Source organism: Osmerus eperlanus, chromosome 26 (assembly GCF_963692335.1).
Source record: "Osmerus eperlanus chromosome 26, fOsmEpe2.1, whole genome shotgun sequence".
NCBI lineage: Eukaryota > Metazoa > Chordata > Actinopteri > Osmeriformes > Osmeridae > Osmerus > Osmerus eperlanus.
In genome coordinates, this window is record NC_085043.1 from 3416735 (window position 1) to 3441078 (window position 24344).

General features: G+C 39.9%; 2 protein-coding genes across 3 annotated transcripts in view; both read left to right on the forward strand.

Moving 5' to 3' along the window:
- Window positions 1–1589, forward strand: part of thop1 (thimet oligopeptidase 1) — a 91472-nt gene extending 89883 nt beyond the window's left edge. The window contains exon 14 of the mRNA XM_062452669.1: window positions 1344–1589. Within this exon, the coding sequence (XP_062308653.1) occupies window positions 1344–1505 (162 nt within the window). The 3' untranslated portion in view covers window positions 1506–1589. The remainder of the gene's footprint in view (window positions 1–1343) is intronic.
- Window positions 1590–4794: 3205 nt separating this feature from the next.
- The window catches only part of reep6 (receptor accessory protein 6), a 95721-nt gene continuing 76171 nt past the window's right edge, over window positions 4795–24344 (forward strand). For both annotated transcript variants that reach the window (XM_062452703.1, XM_062452702.1), the window contains exons 1-2: window positions 4795–5038; window positions 6393–6486. In XM_062452703.1, the coding sequence (XP_062308687.1) occupies window positions 4906–5038; window positions 6393–6486 (227 nt within the window). In that variant the 5' untranslated portion in view covers window positions 4795–4905. The remainder of the gene's footprint in view (window positions 5039–6392; window positions 6487–24344) is intronic.

Sequence of the window (24344 nt, forward strand, 5' to 3'; positions counted from 1 at the left end):
TACTAAGGCGGGAAACATTTAGCAAATGGGTAAAATAACCAATATTAAAAAATAATCATACAAAACAATCCTACCTGGAATGGGCTTTACATAAGCAGGTACTTCATAACAACAAAGTGTTGTTTCAACATTCCAGGTTATTCTTGTCACATACACGTTAGTTTTTGTTGTTTCGACTGAAACCGTATGTGGAATCACTTTCCAACCACACAATTAAATTAAAATAAGGGCAATTTGGTACAAGTTTGACCGTAACAGTTTGGTGGCCCTGTTCTCTAGATTTTCATGTCTTAAGGCCGATTTATACTTCTCCGTTTTTACGGAGACGGACACAGGGAACGCCCTCTCCGACGAGGAATTCTCTCTCCATGCCCTCTCCGAGCCCCTCGGAGAGCTCTACGTGCACCTCCTGATTTTCCTGACTATCCCGTCTGTCCGTCCGTCATTTTACGGATACCCCTTGGCTGTGATTGGTCCGTATTAAGAACCGCTTGCGTCAGGGGTGGGGGGGGTTGCCGTGATAAACAGGACGAACAGAATCCTTTGACCGCCATTGCTGTAAGTTTTTACAATTAATATTTCAGCTAAACAGTACATGTAAATCAGCATCTGAATTAAAATGTGACGAGAAATGGGCAGTGTAGTTGCTGAAAATGTGCGTATTTTATTGATGAAACGGCTAATTTGTACATTTGCTCCGACTTCTCGATAAACTAGGTAAATAAACACTCGACGACGACTTACAAAAAACCGTTGCGACACCTACTCTTCTGGCGGTGAATTGTTTTCAGCACCCACAGCCTTCGGAGTACTATAAATTCAACCAATCCGCCCGACTCCGTCTGTCCGTAACGGAGTCGGAGAAGTATAATTCGGCCTTTAGACTACTCGGAAAAATACATGTTTTGAGATGGAGACTGACCTCGCCTGAACATGCACCATCTCCAAACTGGTCCTTTTCCTGGTTGCTTAAGACACAAAGAACTAGAGAACCAGGCCAATATGTTCCAACATGACAAAACAACGTCTGCATTTTCAAACCCGTCTGCTTGACTGTCACCATGTTATTGAACTATTTCATGCCCTTATTCTGCTTCTACAGTAGACTGTTTAATTTGCCTTAGTTATACTGTTACAAACTATAGTCTTCCTGGCCCTTTCGTAATCATGAAGTAATGTATTGTACTCAATACCACAACTCTGTATTAATTAGTTTCACTATTTAACTCAAATGGAATCAAGACATTGGCCACCAAAATACAGGTTAATCAACCTATATTTTGACCACAGGAAGTCCAAATAGTCTCCTGAAAATGTTTCTCAAATTATCCTTATTCTTACAGGTTGGTCTGGACTACAGAAACTGTATTCTGAAGCCTGGTGGCTCTGAGGACGCTGCTGTAATGCTCAAAAACTTCTTGGGCCGGGAGCCAAAGCAGGAAGCGTTCCTCCTCAGCAAAGGACTGACAGTGGATATAGAGTCAGGCACTCCATGTGCCTGTTGACCAGTCACATCCAGCTCACTGTACTCACTGCTGATCAACCATACACACAGGATTAACGTTTTAGAAACAATGTAAAAAATAAAATAAACACCTAAATGTTTATTCCTATGCAGCTCCACATTATACTTTTACTGTTTCCTTTTTCCACTTGTGGAATGGAGTACTGTGTTTTGGGAGATTTGTCAACTGATTTGAAATTGTATTAATTAATTAAACTATTAATTGAGTCAACCCATTTGCCACTTGCTGCTTTCTCTTGCTAGTCACCATTTTTGTCTCAGGTGTATTTATTTGTAGACACAAGGGTTGCATTGAGGACAAAGGTTTTACAGGTCTACATTTCAAACATTTTAACATTTACTTTAACAATAACTGATGACCTAGGGTACAATAACCAGCATACTTGATTTTTTTCTTTCTGTACTTTTGGTTCTTAATTCAATTATGTATAAGTGCGTCTCCAAGAATTTGAATATTGTGGGGGGGGAAAATCCCCGTAAGTGACACCATATATTCTAGAATCATAACACAGTGAAATATTTCAAGCCTTTTTTGTTTTAATCCTGATGATTACGGCTTACAGCTCATGGAAATCCAATCCAGTATCTCAAAATATTAGAATAAAGAATGTATAATACTGAAATGTAGACCTGAGAAGAGCTCTAGTCAGCGAATTAACTAAAAACACCTGCAAAGATCTCTGTCTGGTTCAGTACACGTAACCACAATTATGGGGAAGACTGCTGACTTGACAGTTGTCCAGAAGACACTCATTGACACCCTCCATGAGGAGGGTAAACCACAGAAGGTCATTGGTCATCGTAAAGAAAATACGGTAAATGAGGGCTGCCAGCCTAGTATAACCTTTTACTTGATGCTTCACAAAGTTCACCAACTCTAATGCTTTCTGCTTCTCATAGACCGTCGTTAGCTTTATCATTGTATTTTTTTGAGTGTTACTAACAGAGAAGCCAAAAAGCCTGTGGTAAATTAAATTAATTGGACATACTTAACAAAGGCACACAGCTATGGCGTGTGATACGGGCCAAAAATTAGTAATAGGAGAGTCACTCACCTAATGCAAGCGGCATCTCACTACTACTACTGATTGGCCAGCACCGATAAATGATATGCCCGCGTGAGCAACTGATAGGCTGCCTATAAAGACACTCACTCAAATTTCCCTTGCCCAGTCACTGACTTTCCTAGGCAAGTCAAATCAATTTAAAGCATATTTAAAAACCAGTTCTGAACAAGGTGCTGTACAAAGATGTGCACCAATCAAAGAAAACAGACCACAATATATAAATACAGTGCATCAGGAAAGTGTTCACAGCGCTTCACTTTTTCCACGTTATGTCACATCCGTATTCCAAAATGGATTAAATAATTTCCTCAAACTTCTACACCCAATACCCCATGATGATAACGTAAAAAAAAAGGCAAATCTATTAAAAAATAATCACAGCAGTATTCACAGAATTTGACATGGCATTCAAAATTGAGCTCAGATGCATCCTGTTGCCACTGATCATCCTTGAGATGTTTCTACAACTTGATCTGAGTTGACCTGTGGTAAATTCAGTTGATTGGACATGATTTAGAAAGGCAGACACCTGTCCATTGTGAGGTGTGCCAATCTTGTAACATCATACTCAAAAAGAAAACGTTTTATGGGGTATTGTGTGTAGAATTTTGAGGAAACAAATGAATTGAATCCATTTTGGAATAAGGCTGTAACATAACAAATGTGGAAGAAGTGAAGCGCTGTGACATTCCAGATGCACTATGTTCTATCCCTTGTACTGAAACTTTGCTAGCTTCCCTAATTAACTCATAAAATGAGTTAATTATGGACTATGTAATCATGGCCAACTATATGTATAGTATGTGTAGGTAGTCTCTTACCTCAACCATTTAGAATATATATTTTGGAAATCCAGCTGCCAATCCTCTGTCACTGAATATTTTAGCTGCTGCTAACCCTCCTCCATTTGTGAAGAGAGCATTAGCAAGCTCCTAACATGTCACCGCAGTGCAGTGTGTCCTGTCTCTAGCATCAGACATTAAATATTATTTCTTCATTAGTGGCATTCTTCTGACTTATATTGCCTGTTACCTACTCTCCTTCAGCAAAGAAGCCAGTCGGGCATGGATATAATTTGCCAGATGGTTCTCAAGTTTCCCACTGGCCATCATATTTGGTCCCCTGTCCGCCTTTTGTCTAAAGGGCTTCATAGAGGTTCTGATATGCCTTCCCTGCCTGTCTCTTTCTACTTCCTTCACTCTTTTCTTCTAATGCTGCAAACCCATGGTCTATAATCAGGCATAATTTAACACTATCAAGGCCGTAGCCATGGAGTCAACATTGGGGGGGACTAATTATTTTTTTAATTATAATTTCAGACAGCGTGTGTGGTTGCCTGTCGTAGCGTAGCATATTTATATTTGTATTTATATTTTTATATCAATATATTGGGGGGGGACATTTTGACCAGATTTGAATATGGGGGGGATGTGTCCCCTCCAATATATATTATGATTACGGCCTTGAACACTATCATACATCCCTTTAAATCTCTTCAGTGTTTTTCAATAAACTAAGCAGTGGTAAATTAAACATGGATGAATTTGAAGTGTGGGTGAAATCAGTGTTACTGTAAATACTAGCCTACTATAATATGATCCCATATGTGTGCTTACATTATAATTTCACTTTAGTATATCCATTAGTACTTTGATTAAATTCTCTCTGGCTATGTTAATATGAATGATTATCATGTTATGCTGTTTAATTGTTACAGTGAGCTTTGTATGCTATAGCTGTACTCAATAGGCCTACTTTTATCTGAGCAAGGTCAGTTTTATTGTGGTAACAACCGTAGTTCGCGGACGAGAACTGGCGGAAGATTACTTCGGTGGAAGGAAAGCAATGAGTCGCGGAGCTAATTTGAGTCCCGATATTTGCGCAGCAAGAGCTTTGGGACAGACACATGCTTACCTATTTCGACCAATGGGCTACCATTCTGTATTTTAGAGGCAAAGGTGATCTCATCCAAGTGCAAATAGTTCCTAAAGTAGGACATCATTATTATCTCCGTATTCAGCTTCGAATAAATCTCTTAGACGATGTATCAAAAACACAAGATGCAAACTATGCGACACCTGTTGGTGTTACGTAAGCGTTGTTGGCAACAGAACGTTCCTCTTGGTTTAAGTATCAGTCATGATCCTTGACTATTCCCTCCACATGCGCAAATGACGCTTTTGTCCAGTACGCAGTAAAGCGGATTACCTGCCGACGGGCAGGATATCTCGTCACAGTACCCATTTCATTCAAATCATACTGATAGACCAAACGGAATATCCATACTAGGCAATTTCAAGACGCCGTTCGAGCATGGGCCTGATAGAAGTGTTAACTAAAGTCAAAGATCGAGCAGAAAACTTCTTAAATGAGAAAAATATTGTTACAGACTGCCTTGGGAAACTAGAAGAGAAAACAGGAATTAGGAAAAAGATAATGGCATTGGGTTTGTATTTTCATACTAGCAACTGGATATACTTGACTAGGTTGATCCTTTATGTGCTGTTAGATTATGTTTTTGTGTCACGCTGTTGCATTTGTCTTAACTTCCTTCAAATATTAGGTAGGTTATTACTATAACAGCTATGTGATTGAAATCAAAACGTCAGCCACTATAAAATTGACAAAGGATTCAATTTCATTGTGAATAGGTATTCACAAATGTGTATATTTAAGGGAGGAGGACTAGCCTACTTCACACTCTCACACCTCTGTAATATTACATTTTATTTTTTTCTTCAAAAGTAAAATAATTATTACCAATACAATACTGCAGCCTATGTAAAATTGTATTACCGTATTTCTTCGAATAAACGCAGCGGCGTTTATTAAATAACGTTAATTTTCGGTGCAGCGTTTATTCAAGGGCAGCGTTTATTCGAGGGCGGCGTTTAATTAGTAAGGGTGATTTCGTGAATTGTAGCTGCAGTGCAGCCATAGGCAACTTCGTTGCTGGCATTGTGACAAATGAATCATGCTGCTAAAAATGCAGGTTTCATTTACTACCGCTGACCTCCTTGTCTATTCTTTGTTTGTCTATGAGTGCGGCAACTCCCTTTCTCATTGGCTATCAATTAGGTGTGCGTTGGTAGTACAACTGTCTCAAATACAGGTGTTCTACATTGTGTAGAAATCTGAAGCAGCATGCCTAAATGTTCATACACGTTAGCTTTCAAACAGAAAGTTATGTACCTGTGTAATAAATACTGGGGTTGAATTTAACCAATTAAATAACCGTTTTTTTAACAGATTTTTTTGGTGCAGCGTTTATTCGAGGGCGGCATTTATTACACAACGTTCATTTTTGGTGCAGCGTTTATTCGAGGGCGGCGTTTATTTGAAGAAATACGGTACTACATTTAGTTGTTTAGGTCAGTAGGTCACAGATAAACATGACATTGGTACAAATAACTATCCTATTATTCAGTAGTAACATTGAAATTATGTAATATCATTAGCATAATAGCATAATTATATATATGTAATATTTTTTATTATTATTACTATACAAATTGTACAACTGTATACAAACAGTATAGGCCTTCAACACTTCAAATAGAATAAAACCTTTTACCGTATATGTCGTAACATATTTGAATGTGATGACAAAACATTATTGCAATATCAATAAAAACAAATACAGATGCTTTTGAGAAACATTGTACAGTACACATTGCAGTTGTATCCATCCCTACCTGCCCCCCTCCATGTGTAAAGATACACATGAAAAAGCGAGGCTTAATCTGATACACACCCCAGAATGATTTTTTAATACTAACTATTACTTGTATTATCAACAGGTACTGTATCTCTAACGGGACTTTATTTGGTGTATGGATATGGAGCTGCCCTTCTATGTAACATGATTGGTTTTGTGTATCCTGCATATTACTCGTAAGTATTGCTATGATAGTGGATAGGAGGTGGATTGTATCCATGTCTAGCCCACTGAGCGAGACTGAATTTGACAAACCTGATTTGTAATTGCTTTAAGTGGCAAAAAAATAAATTAAAATAAAATAAATGTTCTACTTCAGGGTAGTAATACATCAACATTGTTAGGTTTTAGTACTTTTCACAATGACTTCCCTTTTGTTTTTATTAGTCTTTGATCCATAATTCCATAATTAGTTAATACTAGGACTGTCAAGACCAATTTTTTTTTAATCAATATTGATTACACTAGTGCACAGTGTCCATGATGCATTTGGTAATTAGGATTCATGTGAAACACACAAATACAAATTAATTTACATGAACTATAGATAGTCCACAGTGTCTGTGATAAAATTGGTGGCACACACACACACACAGATTCCTGGAATTATAGATAGGGAACAGTGCCTGTGATGATTTTGGTTACACACAGATGTCTGGAATTATAGAAAGTTCAGTGCCCGTGGTGCAGCTGGTGATAACCGTTCTTCTCAGTGGCTTTGGTACCTATATTTCTCAGATCATAATTGAAATTATCGGTCATTTCTGAAGTACTTGTTCAAAGTCCACATTATCTATTCAAGTCACTTATGCACGTCATAAAAGCAATTTCTCATTATTTAAACAAATGGCCAATGCTCTGGTACATTCATGCAAATGATTATGTAGTCTAAGGGGTGTTTGCTATGTTTACATTAACATTTGTATTTTTTCCTTTGTGCTATGCAATGCTGTAAAATATTCTTGTATTTTCTGTATAGCCTTCTCATAAGTAGGACACAACAACTGACCGAGGAGACTAAATTTGTACAAAAATTGTTCCTGTCGCTATACCTTAGGAAACTGACCAAGGAGGGAGGAGAAGGGAGGAAGTGGTGGTAATAGACCGTGGTAAAGTTGGTTTGAAGTTCTATATTCAACAGATATTCGGACGCCCAGTATAGTGTTAATTTAACTGGGGTTTAGCACCGCTACGACCGGCCACTTAGTCAATGCTTTTGGCTGCCTAAACAACGCATATGTTTAGGGACCATCAACAAACAGAACTTGTTCATGCAGGAGACTCCGAGACCTTAGCGCGTCACTAGCTTCTCGTCATATCACGCAGTCGGGGCACACCCAATTTCACTCAAACGGAGTTGTGCTTTAACATGCATTAAACCTTATGTTCACCAATGATTCAATTACTGCTAGCATCAGAGTTTGTTGTCCAAACAGCTTGCTAATTGGGCAGAACTGGTTCATGCAGGAGACTCAGAGACCTTAGCGCGTCACTAGCATCTCATCATATCACGCAGTAGGGGCACACCTTATTAGCAGTGCGGACTATTTAAACAGGATAACGCTGCACTCTGCATTGCTTAGTGCGACACAGGATGCTCACTGTTTCAATCTGCTGCGTGGCATTTTGACCCCATCAGGCCAAAATGTCTGAAAGTTTGTATGCATGCCTTATTGCTCATGGGGAACAAAAAAGTCTCAAGAACCCATAATGTCGGCAGCATGTTTTTTTCTTTACAGTGACAATTTGTGAAGAATAGGGAGTCAGGTGGCTGAGCGGTTAGGGAATCGGTAATCGCTAGTAATATGAAGGTTGCCAGTTAGATTCCCGGCCGTGAAAAAATGGCGTTGTGTCCTTGGGCAAGGCACTTCACCCTACTTTCCTCGGGGGAATGTCCCTGTACTTACTGTAAGTCGCTCTGGATAAGAGCGTCTGCTAAATGACTAAATGTAAATGTAGGATTTTTTTTTTATTACTTGAAATCAGGCATTGCTCCAATTGTCTTGAAATGTTGTGTACATGTATGAAATACATGTCTGTATCATGTCATTTTAGCAAAAGTTTGCAATGTTGAGGAGGAACCCGCCATTGCTGCCTGCAGCTATATTTAGGATTCCTCCATCAGGAGGAAACCTATTGTTATTGTTAGTATTATTATTATTCTCGTCCCATGGGAGTCAATGGCAACCCCTAGACCAGTAGCGTAAAAAGTTGTGAAATTTGGTATGTTGAAACTGTAGAGCATTAGTAACTACCATACCAAACATAGGCCACTTTAGACAGAAGGTGGCGCTACAGGCCACGCCCCAATTTTCAAAGTGATGCCATTTGCATCTGAAATTCATTGGTGGCCAAGACGCGAAGCGGCGAAGCCACTTAAGTGTTTCTACCTTTTCTTATTATTGGTGGCCAAGCCGCGAAGCGGCGAAGCCACTTAAGTGTTTCTACCTTTTCTTTTTATTGGGTGTGCTCAAGCCTTCGGCGAGAGCACAACCTTTGTTCTCTCACATATATATTTATTGTGAGAATGCTGTTAAGCATTCTCACTATTGCTTTTCAACTTCTCAGTTCTTCCGCCGTTTTTTGGCCTTTAACTCGTTCTGCATACTTTAACCGATTCCTACACGGACAAAACTTGCACCATCATCCTTCTGCAACAAAGTGTCGCCGTGTCTTCCTGTATCGGCCCTACTGCTGTATGTTTCATTCCATCAACACATTGAATCCTACTAAGAAAGCCGAGTAAACGCATAGGCTACATCTGCTACTGCTAATACTATCCCAACTATAATTTCACTCAATTTCATTTTCTCATTTCTCACTTTTATACTTTTTAAAATATTAAGGTTTTTGTGCAAATTATTCTCCCTTTAAAAGTAATGGTAAATCCTTTCAAATCATTGTTGGAATGCTGCTCCAGCCCCTTTCAAAAATACCTTTCGGTTGCTTTGAAGCTTCAGCTTATAACTTTCTACTAAATTTTCACTATTTTCAGCTTTTTTAGCATGGTCAGCTATCTCCATTCAGGTTTTCAGCATTCTCACTGCTGTTTCGCAGGAACAGCCTTTTCTAGTTGTGAGAATGCTGTTCAGCATTCTCACTATTGCTTTTCAACTTCTCAGTTCTTCCGCCGTTTTTTGGCCTTTAACTCGTTCTGCATACTTTAACCGATTCCTACAACTTTTGTATCAAAACGTTCAGCTCCTTCAGGAGATGATGGCTATGACTTTTGGTATTTCTCACTTTTATACTTTTTAAGACATTAAGGTTTTTGTGCAAATTATTCTCCCATTAAAAGTAATGGTAAATCCTTTCAAATCATTAAAAAGCTTCCTCCTCTTTCAAACGTAACTACTTCAGCTTACTTTCAGCTAGAGACACCATTCAACCTTTAAAATGTTCACAAGACATTCAGCTATTCCCAAATGATTCAGCTTTTTCAAATGTTCAGCCAATTTTGAATTATGACAGTTTGAAATACATTAAAATGTTTGCTCCTTCTTGATTTTTATGAATGAGCAGCAAGCAGAGTGGCACACTCTGCTGGCTGCTCTTTTTCTGATATTCAACTAATTTGTCAAACAAATTCCTCTAACGTTCATATAGTTTAACTTACAGAAACAAGTTATACCTTAAAATGTAGGAAAAATTGTCCTCTTTCAGCCAATGTAACTACTAAAGAGCTCACATTTACAGATTTTCAGCTATGAGCCTTGAAGCGAGAGCAGCCTTTCAAATTCTCTCACTAACTTCAATGGAGAGGTGAGTAAAATCAGTCAGAGAAAGCAAGAAGGAACAAGATTTTGAAACTGCCGATAGAGTCGTATTTCTGACCGCACAGACATATAAAGGACATCTCTGGTTTCGGCAGAGTCTTGGGTCTCGGAAAATATCCTTATATTTTGGATTGGACGTATAGTTTTGCGTCTAGGTCAACTTGTTTGAGGTGTGGATGCTAGGTAAATGTTCGTTTTTCTCTCTGCCTAGCTCGTTAGCTATCACAGCTGCGCCATCACCGTGGCAACCAAACAAACAAGCACCAGGAAAGCAAAAGGAACACGTTTTTGAAACTGCAGGTAGAGTCGTATTTCTGACTGCACAGACATATAAAGAATATCTCTGGTTTCGGCAGAGTCTTGGGTCTCGGAAAATATCCTTATATTTTGGATTGGACGTACAGTTTTGCGCCTAGGTTAACTTGTTTGAGGTGTGGATTCTAGCTACATTTCTCTTATTCTCTGCCCTCAGCGCGTTAGCAATCATAGCTGCACCATCACCGTAACGACAGACACGCACCACTCAGTCTCTCACACAGGTGATTGGTACGTTTACTTGACCATGAGAAACACGATTACTAGCAATTGTCGGTTTATGCCAATAATACGATTACTCCGTTTACATGTGTAATTAGTTATGCGATTACTCAATAAACACGTCTACATGATTCTTTTTTATTAATCGTTGTATGCTCCACGGACAAAACTTGCACCATCATCCTTCTGCAACAAAGTGTCGCCGTGTCTTCCTGTATCGGCCCTACTGCTGTATGTTTCATTCCATCAACACATTGAATCCAACTAAGAAAGCCGAGTAAACGCATAGGCTACATCTGCTACTGCTATTACTATCCCAACTATAATTTAATCTGTTAAAACGATAATATTCTTGTTACGACTAGCTAGCCTACTTCTTCTTCTGTTTAACAGTTCAGCTTTCAGCTTCTCCCACATTGTAGGCTATTTTAGCTCTTAGCTTTGTTAAGATGATGCAGTTCAGCTTCCACACTGCCTCTTTTGTGTGACTCACACATTTTTGAAATTCATTTCAGCTTGCGGGTATTTTCTAATTTCTCACTTTTATACTTTTTAAAATATTAAGGTTTTTGTGCAAATTATTCTCCCTTTAAAAGTAATGTTAATTCCTTTCAAATCATTGTTGGAATGCTGCTCCAGCCCCTTTCAAAAATACCTTTCGGTTGCTTTGAAGCTTCAGCTTATAACTTTCTACTAAATTTTCACTATTTTCAGCTTTTTTAGCATGGTCAGCTATCCCCATTCAGGTTTTCAGCGTTCTCACTGCTGTTTCGCAGGAACAGCCTTTTCTAGTTATTATTTATTTTTGCCCCCCTAAATATTTGTCAATATTTGGCCTACATAGACAACCTAGGTGTCAAAAGTTTCGTCTTGGTAGCGATTGAGTTGCTTGTATTTTTATTTACGTTCCGTTGCATGGTTTAGGCTCAAGTTAAGTTTTTGTGGCGAAAAGTGAAGCTAACGGTGGCTAATTTGCTAGCCACAGTCACTGACGTTACTAACGTCACTAACGTCACGAAAACACGCGTGACTACCTTTGGCAGAACATTCGTTTCGCATCTGTTAACTTGGGGGATAGCTAGGCTAACTATAGCTTTACTGCAAGGCAGCTGCAGAAACGCCACAAGCAAAGAGGCTAGGGTGATAACTATTTACTCATTTTACTTTGTGATATGACACACAATTGTGATGTGTAATGTACAGTATAAGCTGATATTATTAAGGAAGTACATCTACTTTCGGAAACAGTAGTCTACTATTTCACTGAAGTATTAGCATCATGACATTAGCCTGTGTTGCCCGGGCAACACATACTACAGTGGTCTATGATGTAGCGTTATCTGTTTTCAATCGTTAAAATAAACATTCCTCACATATACATTTTCGTTGTAGGATTTATTCTGACATTAGTAAACGATTTGTTGGTGAAATTACCATTACCTGTGGTTTCAAACCAGTGTAGCTCACTGCAACGCTGTAGCTTACGCGAGACACACGACAAAAACATCTAACTTACACAGCTGTTTAGGAAGTCAAACGGTGACAGAACATGTTCGCCACTCCCCTTAAATCAAAAGTCTATCTAACTACTAACCTGAACTTCATTGCCACAGCCTAAACGTTGTCAATCTGTTCATGAAAATAATTAATTTCAGCTTAAACCGTACAACGGAACGTTAAATCCAATTCAACCAACGCAATCGCTACAGTACCAAGACGAACACAGCAGTAGTCTAGTACTGTACCGTAGTAGTACAATTTACCGGGGAATCTTCTCCACACAAGGCTATATCGCATTTTGCGTTGTTACTGACAATGATCGCTACCAGTGAGCTTTTTATAAATGAGCGATTTTCCACTAAATAAATGTCAAGCTTATTTACGTTTTGGGGGCATATTTTCAGTTAGCAGATGGTACTGTTTGAATCGCGATTCCATCTTCTACTGCCGGGCAACGTCGTAGAATAATCTTCAAAGGGGGTTCTTTATTAATGAATGAATGCAATGAGTAGGCTAAATGCCTGAAAATATCATGAGAAGGGAAAAACTTAAAATGACGTTTAAATCATAGAGATTAGGTACATTTTTACACCGGTCTGCCAAATTTATTAGTTTTGATTCAACGATGAGGCTGCCTCTTGCAGGGGAAATGAGAAGACATCTATTTCATTCTACACTTCACTCGTATTTTCAGTTGTAAATGAGCAGCAAAAAAAAATATGCTTTTAAATCTATGTAATCTTTATAAATAATAAGTATGCATTTTTATATAACATATACAGAAATATCAGTTGTAAAAATGTCATTCAAAAACGGACCCCTGTGCAACCGACGCAAGCAAGCACACCCTACAATTTCCCCAGAAATTGTACCCTCTCTAGTTATTAGGGGCCAAGCAGCGAAGCTGCGAGGCACCCATTGTTATTGTTAGTATTATTATTAGGGGCCAAGCAGCGAAGCTGCGAGGCACCTATTGTTATTGTTAGTATTATTATTATTATTATTATTATTATTAGGGGCCAAGCAGCGAAGCTGCGAGGCACCTATTGTTATTATTATTATTATTATTATTATACTTCTTAAGACTGGGTGTCTATGGCAGGCCCTAGAAGCGCTTGGTCGAAAGTTGTGAAATTTGGCACACTCATTGGGGACAGTCCCCTGGTCCAATTCACAAAGTTTCATGTCCCATACTTGGGCACTCTAGCGCCACCAATGGGTCAAAGTTGGAGTTGTGTTTACACACGCAACTTTTAAACCGTACGACCCATTTTCAAAAATGAGGTACCATTGGATTCCCTGGATCAAGCCGAATTCAATGCACACCGTGGCGTCAATTTCCGGTTTATAGATTTTCCGCTATTTCCGGTTTTATCAAAAACCTTTGAAAGCCTACTCCTCCTACAATCTTTGTCAAATCTTCTTCAAAATTACCAGATATGCTCTTCAGACCAAGCCGCGCAAAAGTTATGGTACAGCATTTTGATACCCACAACCGTTTGTCCGTAACAGCCAATCAAAATCAGCAGAAAAGCCACCAAACAGGAAGTGAAGTCATATCTCAGCAGTTGTTTGAGGCAGTGAAACTAAATTTGGTAGGCCGCCTCGGAAACTTATTCTGAGGATGTCCTCCAAAGATTGTGTCATGTGACTAAAAGGGGGCGTGGCCGGAAGCATAAACGTGTTTTGGCTAATAACTGTTGAAGTGTTTACCTTAATAAAGTAATTTCTTTGTCTGTTGATGTCTTGTGAGATATCAAGCCTGACTATTAATAACTTTTCATAAAATTCGAACGGACGTGGCCGCCATTTTGGATTTCATGGAAAAGTATAAAAACCTTTTGCACGCCCCAATTTTTGTCCAATGTTTACCAAATTTGGCAAAGATGATCTTTAGACCCAGTTTCACAAAAGCAATCAGAAGAATTTTCAAAAACGTTTGTTCGGTAGAGACGATCAAAAGCGGTGGCGAAGCCGCCAAACGAGGCGCAAGAGCATATCTCAGCAACCATTTGCGCGATTGTCACCAAACTTGGGTTCCATCGTTCCCATGAGGAGCAGAGGAGGCCTGCAGTGTTATACCATACAAATAACTTTGAACTCTCAGTACTCTTGAACGCAAACATATATTTCAACCAAACTTGGTGTGTTGCATGAGTGCAACAGGTTGTTGTGACTTAATTGTTGCACAAGTGCTATGGAGGCCATGTCCTGCTCTGGACTGCTTGGCCCCTCCATTGCTGCTTGCAGCTATATTTAGGGGCCAAGCAGCGAAGCTGCGAGGCACCTATTGTTATTGTTAGTATTATTAGGGGCCAAGCAGCGAAGCTGCGAGGCACCTATTGTTATTGTTAGTATTATTGGTGGCCAAGCCGCGAAGCCACTTAAGTGTTTCTACCTTTTCTTATTGGTGGCCAAGCCGCGAAGCGGCGAAGCCACTTAAGTGTTTCTACCTTTTCTTATTATTATTACACTTCTTCTGCCATTGGAGTCTATGGCAGCCCCTAGAACCATATGGTAAAAAGTTGTGAATTTTGGCACACTCATTAAGCACAGTCCCCTCTTTATATTCACCAAGTTTCATGTCTCTCATTGGAGCGCTCTAGCGCCACCAACTGGTCAAAGTTGGACTTGTGTTTACACACGTAACTTTTGAACCGTATGACCGATTTTCAAAAATGAGGTACCGTTGGATTCCCTGGATCGAGACGAGTTCAACACACCCTATGACGTCAATTTCCGGTTATATAGATTTTCCGCCATTTCCGGTTTTATCGAAAACCTTTGAAAGCCTACTCCTCCTACAATTTTTCTTTAATCTTCCCCAGAATTGGCACACATCATCGTCAGAGCAACCCTCACAGAAGTTATCCAAAGATTTTTGATTTTCAAAACCGTTTGTCCGGTACAGCCAATCAAAATCGGCAGCAAAGACACCAAACAGGAAGTTGGGTCATATCTCAGCCAATCCTTGAGAAATCAACACCAAACTTGGTATGATGACTCGGAACCCTCATCTGAGGATGTCCAAACAATTTGGTGTCATGTGATCACTGGGCGTGGCCGCAGGATGCAAAAATGTGTTTTGGCCAATAACTGTTGATTCGTTTGCCTTTATTAAGTGATTCCTTTGTCTCATGATATCTTGGGACATCCCGTGTGTGACACATGATAACTTGTGATAACAGCCGAATTGATGCGGCCGCCATTTTGAATTACTGAAAAAACGTTTTTTCTGTACTCCTCCTACAAATGTTTTCCAATCTTCACCAAATTTGGCAGAGATCATCTTCAGACCAAGCCTCACAAAAGCCATCATATGTTTTTTGGATTTTCAAAACCGTTTGCCCGGTACGGCCAATCAAAATGTGCCGTTAAGCCAGCAAACAGGAAGTTGGGTCGTATCTCAGCAAATCTTTGATGGATTCACACCAAACTTGTTGCGTGTACTCGTAACCCTCTTCTGAGGATGTACAACATGTTTTATGGGTCATTCGACTGCTTGGCCACCTCATTGCTGCTTGCAGCTATATTTATTATTACACTTCTTCTGCCATTGGAGTCTATGGCAGCCCCTAGAACCGTATGGTAAAAAGTTGTGAATTTTGGCACACTCATTAAGCACAGTCCCCTCTTTATATTCACCAAGATTCATGTCTCCCATTGGAGCACTCTAGCGCCACCAACGGGTCAAAGTTGGACTTGTGTTTACACACGTAACTTTTGAACCGTATGACCGATTTTCAAAAATGAGGTACCATTGGATTCCCTGGGTCAAGACGAGTTCAACACACCCTATGACGTCAATTTCCGGTTATATAGATTTTCCGCCATTTCCGGTTTTATCAAAAACCTTTGAAAGCCTACTCCTCCTACAATTCTTCTTTAATCTTCACCAGAATTGGCACACATCATCGTCAGAGCAACCCTCACAGAAGTTATCCAAAGATTTTTGATTTTCAAAACCGTTTGTCCGGTACAGCCAATCAAAATCGGCAGCAAAGACACCAAACAGGAAGTTGGGTCATATCTCAGCCAATCCTTGAGAAATCAACACCAAACTTGGTATGATGACTCGGAACCCTCATCTGAGGATGTCCAAACAATTTGGTGTCATGTGATCACTGGGCGTGGCCGCAGGATGCAAAAATGTGTTTTGGCCAATAACTGTTGATTCGTTTGCCTTTATTAAGTGATTCCTTTGTCTCATGATATCTTGGGACATCCCGTGTGTGACACATGATAACTTGTGATAACAGCCGAATTGATGCGGCCGCCATTTTGAATTACTGAAAAAACGTTTTTTCTGTACTCCTCCTACAAATGTTTTCCAATCTTCACCAAATATGGCAGAGATCATCTTCAGACCAAGCCTCACAAAAGCCATCATATGTTTTTTGGATTTTCAAAACCGTTTGCCCGGTACGGCCAATCAAAATGTGCCGTTAAGCCAGCAAACAGGAAGTTGGGTCGTATCTCAGCAAATCTTTGATGGATTCACACCAAACTTGTTGCGTGTACTCGTAACCCTCTTCTGAGGATGTCTAAAATGTTTTCTGGGTCATTTGACTGCTTGGCCACCTCATTGCTGCTTGCAGCTATATTTACATATGATTTATTTTCCATGAGGAACAAAAAAGCCTCAAGAACCTATAATGGCCGCCATATTGGATTTTTTGGTACAATAAAAATGTGTCCAAAATGAAATAATTCTTCTCCTCATGAATCGTATCTCCGATTGGCTCAATTCTGAGCCCTACGTGTGTAGGATACATGTATTTCTATAGTATGAGAAGAAATAGGGAATATATTACAGAATTTCCAAATTATGAACATTTACTAAAACTTTACACCTGTTGCACAAATTTCATGTGTCCATAAATAAGTGCCACATTGACCTAGGGACTAGATCTCTTCCACGCGGGAGGAAGACAATAGAAAATGTTACCATGTTTGTAAAGGCAATTTCATATCTTATTATTTAATAAAAGGAAATATAAAGCAAAAATAATGCTTTTCTCATCCTCTAGTCATAAACTGAAACTTTGATTCAATCACAAGTTGTTATGAAGACTTGATAATGTTTCATACACAAATCTGACAAATGGTTGAATGTAAGAAGCAAAGTCGATTTATTATTAATTTGAAATATTTATGCTTGGCTAAATGCTATTCATCTGACATGCCTTTTGCAAAGAGGGCTGGTGTCCAATCAGATCACCTTTACAAAACAATGTGGCAGCCATTACCGAAAGCCAGGTACACAGCTTTTGCAACCTACCTGGGGGGTGTTCCATCAACGTTGATTAAAGATCCTGTAAAGTGGAATTAAAAACGAGTTTCAAGTTCACCACACCACAGAATAATGTGTTATTAACTACCCATCCAAATTCGAATGAAAACAAAACACCGACAAGTATGTTAAATTAGGCTTTGAAATCGTAAGAAAATCAGCACTCTTCTCTGTTCAAGACTGGGGGGGGAGTGTCGCCTGAAGGAGATGAAGCTCCGCCCCTCGCTGCCTACCTACGACCCAGATAATGGACGCTACGTCAAGCCGAACAAAACCGTATAGAATTAGAATTTATTTGTTCAATGAGTGAAACATACAGATGCATATAAATGAAATGTTCCCCTGAGCTGTAACACAGGAGTAAAAATTGACACCAGAGACAGCAGACAGTGAGCTCTCCAACTACTTCTAGCACACTAGCTACCATTTCACCAAAATACCATCATTCTACACCGAGTAGCCTAATATCAAGTTAGCGGTTTGCACTAACTCATAGCAGAGATACCTCTGGAAAAGTTATCTAGTATAATTATAACAAGCACACAGAACTTAGTGATGAACTGCTGGCAGCGGTGGATGGTCCAGGTTAAAACTGTCCGCGTGAAATGGTCAGTGCAGAGGCGGCTGTTGGAGTTTATCCAAAGCTTTCCATGAGCGTGGCTCTTCACAAAATCTATCCACCTATTTTTCCTTTCATTATCTTTAGGGAACCTAAATGGCGTTGCAGCGCAGCTGGAGTTCTTGCATCAGGGAAGATGCAGTTGCGGGTGGTGGGAGACATCCTGAAGCTAGCTAGCTAGCTGATGTAAGCTACAATAACAGTACAGCAGGAGGAGCCATTCAGTGATCTGACGTAGATAGGTCGAAATGACGTAGATAGGTCGTTTTCTGACCTCGCCCATTAAAACCTGATCTGAAAACGGAAGAGAAACTGTTCTTCGGTCTAACTCCACATTTCAGTGCGACAAAGTTTTAGCGCTTTGCACATGCTTTCAGGAACTCATTTCACACGTATATAATATACTTAGAAGCAAAACATGGAATTTACTTTACAGGATCTTTAAGGAATAGCGAGACTTACACTACCTTTCAAAAGTTTGGGGTCTGAAGGATTCTAATTCTATGTGTCTATTCCAATATGTAATGATGGTATCCAATGACACAAATCTGTGTTCTAGAAAGAGTTGTCTGGAGTCGCAGAGGTCCGATAATATCAGCTTTAACCCTCGTGCTGCCTTCGGGTCACATGACCCAAAGGTTCATAACGAACCATCGTTGTGTTTACCCAATTTTACCCAATACAAAAACAAATTAAAATAATTTTCTTTTAACCATCGCAATGTGGGGGGTCTGAGACAGCCCGACAGTTAAAAGAAAATGCTTCACTTTGTTTTTGTATGAGGTAAATTTGTCGCAATACGACGGTGGGTCACAATGACTGATGGGTCAGAATGACCCGAAGATAACACAAGGGTTAATGTAGCAGTTGGAAATCAACAAGTACAGAGCTCTGGGGTTGTCTACGTTTCCCTACCCGCAACAGAGTTTGGGCTGGTTCACGAAGTCCAACTGGCTATCTTTCCCTGCCCCAGCATATAATATACAATGCAATTGAAAACACAAGTATCAAAAAAGGGTTGAGCTTGTTCTCTCGTGCGTCAGGGAGTTGTTCTTGCCTCCGCGTCCCACCTGCTCGGGTGCCATCTCCACCCAGATTCAAGGTTGTTTCTGAAAATGAAGAGATAGAGACACAGAGAACAGCCTGCTTCCCACACTCAGTGAGACCCTATGTTTAAGCCTGAGCACACTTCTAAGTTTCATAAGACATAACTTTAATAAGCACAATACATAACTTTAAGACATGCATCCTTCATAAATCCTGTTGTTATATTCACTCGTGCACAGTGCCCGTGATGCATTCAGTGATTAAAAATGCCACACATATTAATAACTGGGATTATAGTTAGTGCCGTGCCTGATATGCAGCTGGTGATTACAGTTCTAGAATATGTGTTGTAATGTATTATACATTCTTTAATCCCTCTTTTGATCTCTGAAAACACCAGAGATCAATCAACATAGCCCGGACCAACCACCGCCTCCTCGTCCTGGTCAGCCAGCCCCAGCAACGGCATTTGGAACCCCTTCGTCGGGTTCTCCTCAGCCGAGACAATGATCCTGTTACACAGGGACCTGATACATGGGATACAGCAACAATCATGTTGATATTGATATAGCACACTCTTTGCTCTCTACAATTCTAGTGTGGTCAAGCAGTATCACTCTTGGCCTAGTCGTAACCCTCTTTTCTGGACTCTCACATTCGTAGCAATAGCAAAAGGTTCACTGGCCCTTCTCCACCAACTCCTGCAAAGTACGACTGGATTCTGGAGCAGCACAACACATGCTCCAGTGGTACCACATACTTCCTTTCCCCAGCACCCTTAGGGCGTGCAAGGTTCTCTCGATGACCTTGAATGGTCCTGTCCATAAATGTACAACAGGCTTCCCTGAACATCTGATGATGTATTGGGGCAGGTGGGACAGGGTCTTCAAGGGGAAGGGGGGGGGCAGACCACTCCTAGGTCTGATGGGGCATAGGGGCAGATGGGGCAGGGTCTCCAAGGGGAAGGGGTAGATCATCCAGTGAGAAGGGGGGGGACAGGGTCTCCAGGGGAATGGGGCCTTAGAACAGGGGTTAGGTAGTCAGACCCGCCGGTCTGACTCGTCCTGAAGCAGAAAAGAGTTACAGTCCCAGCATCACCTTATCTCCCATGATCAAGCAGTAACTGAGTCAAATGAGATGCGAACAGTCGAACACAATGATTAAACACAGATATTGAAATCAAGAACCCATTTGAGGATTTAAAGTGGATATTTTTAAAGTTCGAATAAATCCCTCCTTTCACACCCTTATAAGGTGTGACAACAAACCCAAATTTAAAAAATATCCCATTACCGATTACACAATGTTGACATACAAATCAACAATAATGATGAGACTATGCAGCGTTATGGCCAAGTGGTGTGGACACACTGGACACAGTGGGAAAACCCTAATGATGTTATAGGGGAAAACCCACCGTCACTCCAGAGTGGACATTCGACATCCATGTATCCACGGCAGACCTGGACATGCTCACAGGCCCCCTTCACCACATACATACAACTTTAGCCAAGCTTTTAGAATTGTAATAAAATAAACTAAATTCAAAACAAATAGAAAAACCAGAAATAAGACAGGATATTTTAAAGTTTTCATAAGATCCCTCCTTTCATTGATAACTTTAATCAATACCCAATCTCCTCGTTTGACTCCTCCACTCTGGTTTACTGCTTCACCTGGAACAGAATTTAGCAGAAGACATCTCTTTTCTAGTTAGCATTTTTTATAAAATTGGTTAACCATTTGATTCGCCTCTTCATCATGCTATGTGAAAGGTTTAAGTTGTGGTATTACATATGATCTCCAATACATCAATTCAAATGGTGTTATGCATCTGGTATAGGACTGGGAAAGACTTCAATTCACATAGTAAACATACTGTATCTATAATTACCAGGCAGTATTTTCCTTCAGTTTTCTTATTGTTGAGCAAACACATGTAACAGCATCTAATAAGACAATACATCATCATTTGATATTCAACTCCTATTAGTCATGCCTAGAAATGACAATTTCTTTGTTCCCTTCTTTAGAAAATCAACTGGTAGTCTAATTTCTTTCACTCCAAAAAACCTTTTCTGTCTGTTAAAACAGTTAAGTTTAAGACCAATATTGTTTTAGATTCCCTATTTTACCAAATCACAGCTCTTTTTATCAAAGATATGATAAAAGCAATTTTCATTATGCCAAACCAGAATCTGTATGCTTCTTAAATGAAATATAGACCAAATAATGTTCTTAATGTAGTTATTAACCAAACATTTTTCCCAAATATATTTTCTATAAAGGTCAGATAGGTAGAACTTCATAACTCGTTTTGCTGCAGTTCAAAACGAGCCAATTAGCTCAAACCATCATAACCACAATTTATCAGACTTGATGAGTCTTCCCAAATTATTTTCAGAACTGAATGTTATAATAACCCTCTTCATGCACTAATACCATTTATTAATACAACATTATCACAGCCTAACTGTTTATCCCAAACAGTATGCCAGGCTCTGATAAAACTCTCAAATAAAACTTAAAACCAAATTACAATTAAACTCCAAATAGAAGTACATTTAGTTATTTTCTCTTTCTCATTTTTAACCAAATTATATCTAATACCTTTATCAAAACTCTTAAAAACCCTAGATTTTACTATTTTGACTTAAAATGTTATCCCATATACCTTCAAAGTATATTCATAGTTTCCTCTTCAAAACATCAGTGTTTAAACCAATCATCTCTTCACATCCACAAAACGTTGTTGTTTTATTTCATAACCTTCCATGATCCTCTCTAAACCAATCCTTTATGTAACTTTCCAATTGCTTCCTCATAATTCTTCACATACATTTCCTCAAACCATTCTTTGACCAACACAGCTGTTTAGCGTTTACCGTCTATTCACTTAATTTTGCTCTAGTATAACTCTTCCAATTGTATTAGAACCAATTTATAAACCAGGGGTATACCCTCTGGGATAACCTTTGTAAGATCTCAACGTAACAGACTCTTTTAGCCCCCACCTTTCTCCATCTCTCCTCAGGATTTCTTTAACTTCTTGGTCAAAGGAAAAAACACACCACACTCCTCTCTATTTTTATTCAACTCAATCTGACTCCACACAAATAGACAGTGTTCAGGGACTCTAACCCCTGGAGAGGACTCTAACCTCCCCTTGGACAAGGACGAGTTTAGGGACTCTAACCCCTGGAGAGGACTCTAACCTCCCCTTGGACAAAGACAACGAGTTCAGGGACTCTAACCCCTGGAGAGGACTCAAACCTTCCCTTGGACAAAGACAAGTTTAGGGACTCTAACCCCTGGAGAGGACTCTAACCTCCCCTTGGACAAAGACAACGAGTTTAGGGACTCTAACCCCTGGAGAGGACTCTAACCTCCCCTTGGACAAAGACAACGAGTTCAGGGACTCTAACCCCTGGAGAGGACTCTAACCTCCCCTTGGACAAATACAACGAGTTTAGGGACTCTAACCCCTGGAGAGGACTCTAACCTCCCCTTGGACAAGGACAATGAGTTTAGGGACTCTAACCCCTGGAGAGGACTCTAACCTCCCCTTGGACAAGGACAACGAGTTTAGGGACTCTAACCCCTGGAGAGGACTCTAACCTCCCCTTGGACAAGGACAACGAGTTTAGGGACTCTAACCCCTGGAGAGGACTCTAACCTCCCCTTGGACAAAGACAACGAGTTTAGGGACTCTAACCCCTGGAGAGGACTCTAACCTCCCCTTGGACAAGGACAACGAGTTTAGGGACTCTAACCCCTGGAGAGTACTCTAACCTCCCCTTGGACAAAGACAACGAGTTTAGGGACTCTAACCCCTGGAGAGGACTCTAACCTCCCCTTGGACAAGGACAACGAGTTTAGGGACTCTAACCCCTGGAGAGGACTCTAACCTCCCCTTGGACAAGGACAAAACACAAAAACGGTTGATTTCCCACCACTGTTGGTTTGACTAGGTACGATGAAACATAGTAATCGTCTAAATTTGGTTCTCAGTTCCGAATAGCAGTACTTTGAATTAACAGGTGTCTGCTTACCTTTTTTTTTGTTTTGTTGAGGCGCCTCTGACGATTACGTCTGCCTCCTCGTACCGGTGTATGGGTCTCTCCCCCGATCCGTCGGTCGGGCCGGAACCCTCTGGACTCCCTCTTTTCAGCGTCGGGGTCACCATTTGAAGGATTATAATTCTATGTGTCTATTCCAATATGTAATGATGGTATCCAATGACACAAATCTGTGTTCTAGAAAGAGTGGTCTGGAGTCGCAGAGGTCCGATATCAGCTTTAATGCAGCAGTTGGAAATCAACAAGTACAGAGCTCTGGGGTTGTCTACGTTTCCCTACCCGCAACAGAGTTTGGGCTGGTTCACGAAGTCCAACTGGCTATCTTTCCCTGCCCCAGCATATAATATACAATGCAATTGAAAACACAAGTATCAAAAAAGGGTTGAGCTTGTTCTCTCGTGCGTCAGGGAGTTGTTCTTGCCTCCGCGTCCCACCTGCTCGGGTGCCATCTCCACCCAGATTCAAGGTTGTTTCTGAAAATGAAGAGATAGAGACACAGAGAACAGCCTGCTTCCCACACTCAGTGAGACCCTATGTTTAAGCCTGAGCACACTTCTAAGTTTCATAAGACATAACTTTAATAAGCACAATACATAACTTTAAGACATGCATCCTTCATAAATCCTGTTGTTATATTCACTCGTGCACAGTGCCCGTGATGCATTCAGTGATTAAAAATGCCACACATATTAATAACTGGGATTATAGTTAGTGCCGTGCCTGATATGCAGCTGGTGATTACAGTTCTAGAATATGTGTTGTAATGTATTATACATTCTTTAGGTCACCCAGACAATTTCGTGTTTTCCATGAAAACTCACACTTTTATTTATCAAATAACTTTCAAAATGAATAGAAAATATAGTCAAGACATTTACAAGGTTAATTATTATTATTAGAAATAATTATTTTTATTTGAAATATAAATTTTGTTCTTCAAACTTTGCTTTCGTCAAATAATGCTTCATTTGCAGCAATTACAACATTGCAGACCTTTGGCATTCTAATTCTAATCCTTCTAATCATCCATTAGTTTTCTAAGGCAATTAGCTAACACAATGTACCATTTGAACACATACAGTAATAGTTGCTGGAAATGGGCCTCTATACATTTATGTAGATATTTCATTAAAAACCAGACGTTTCCCCCTAGAATAGTCATTTACCACATTAACAATGTATA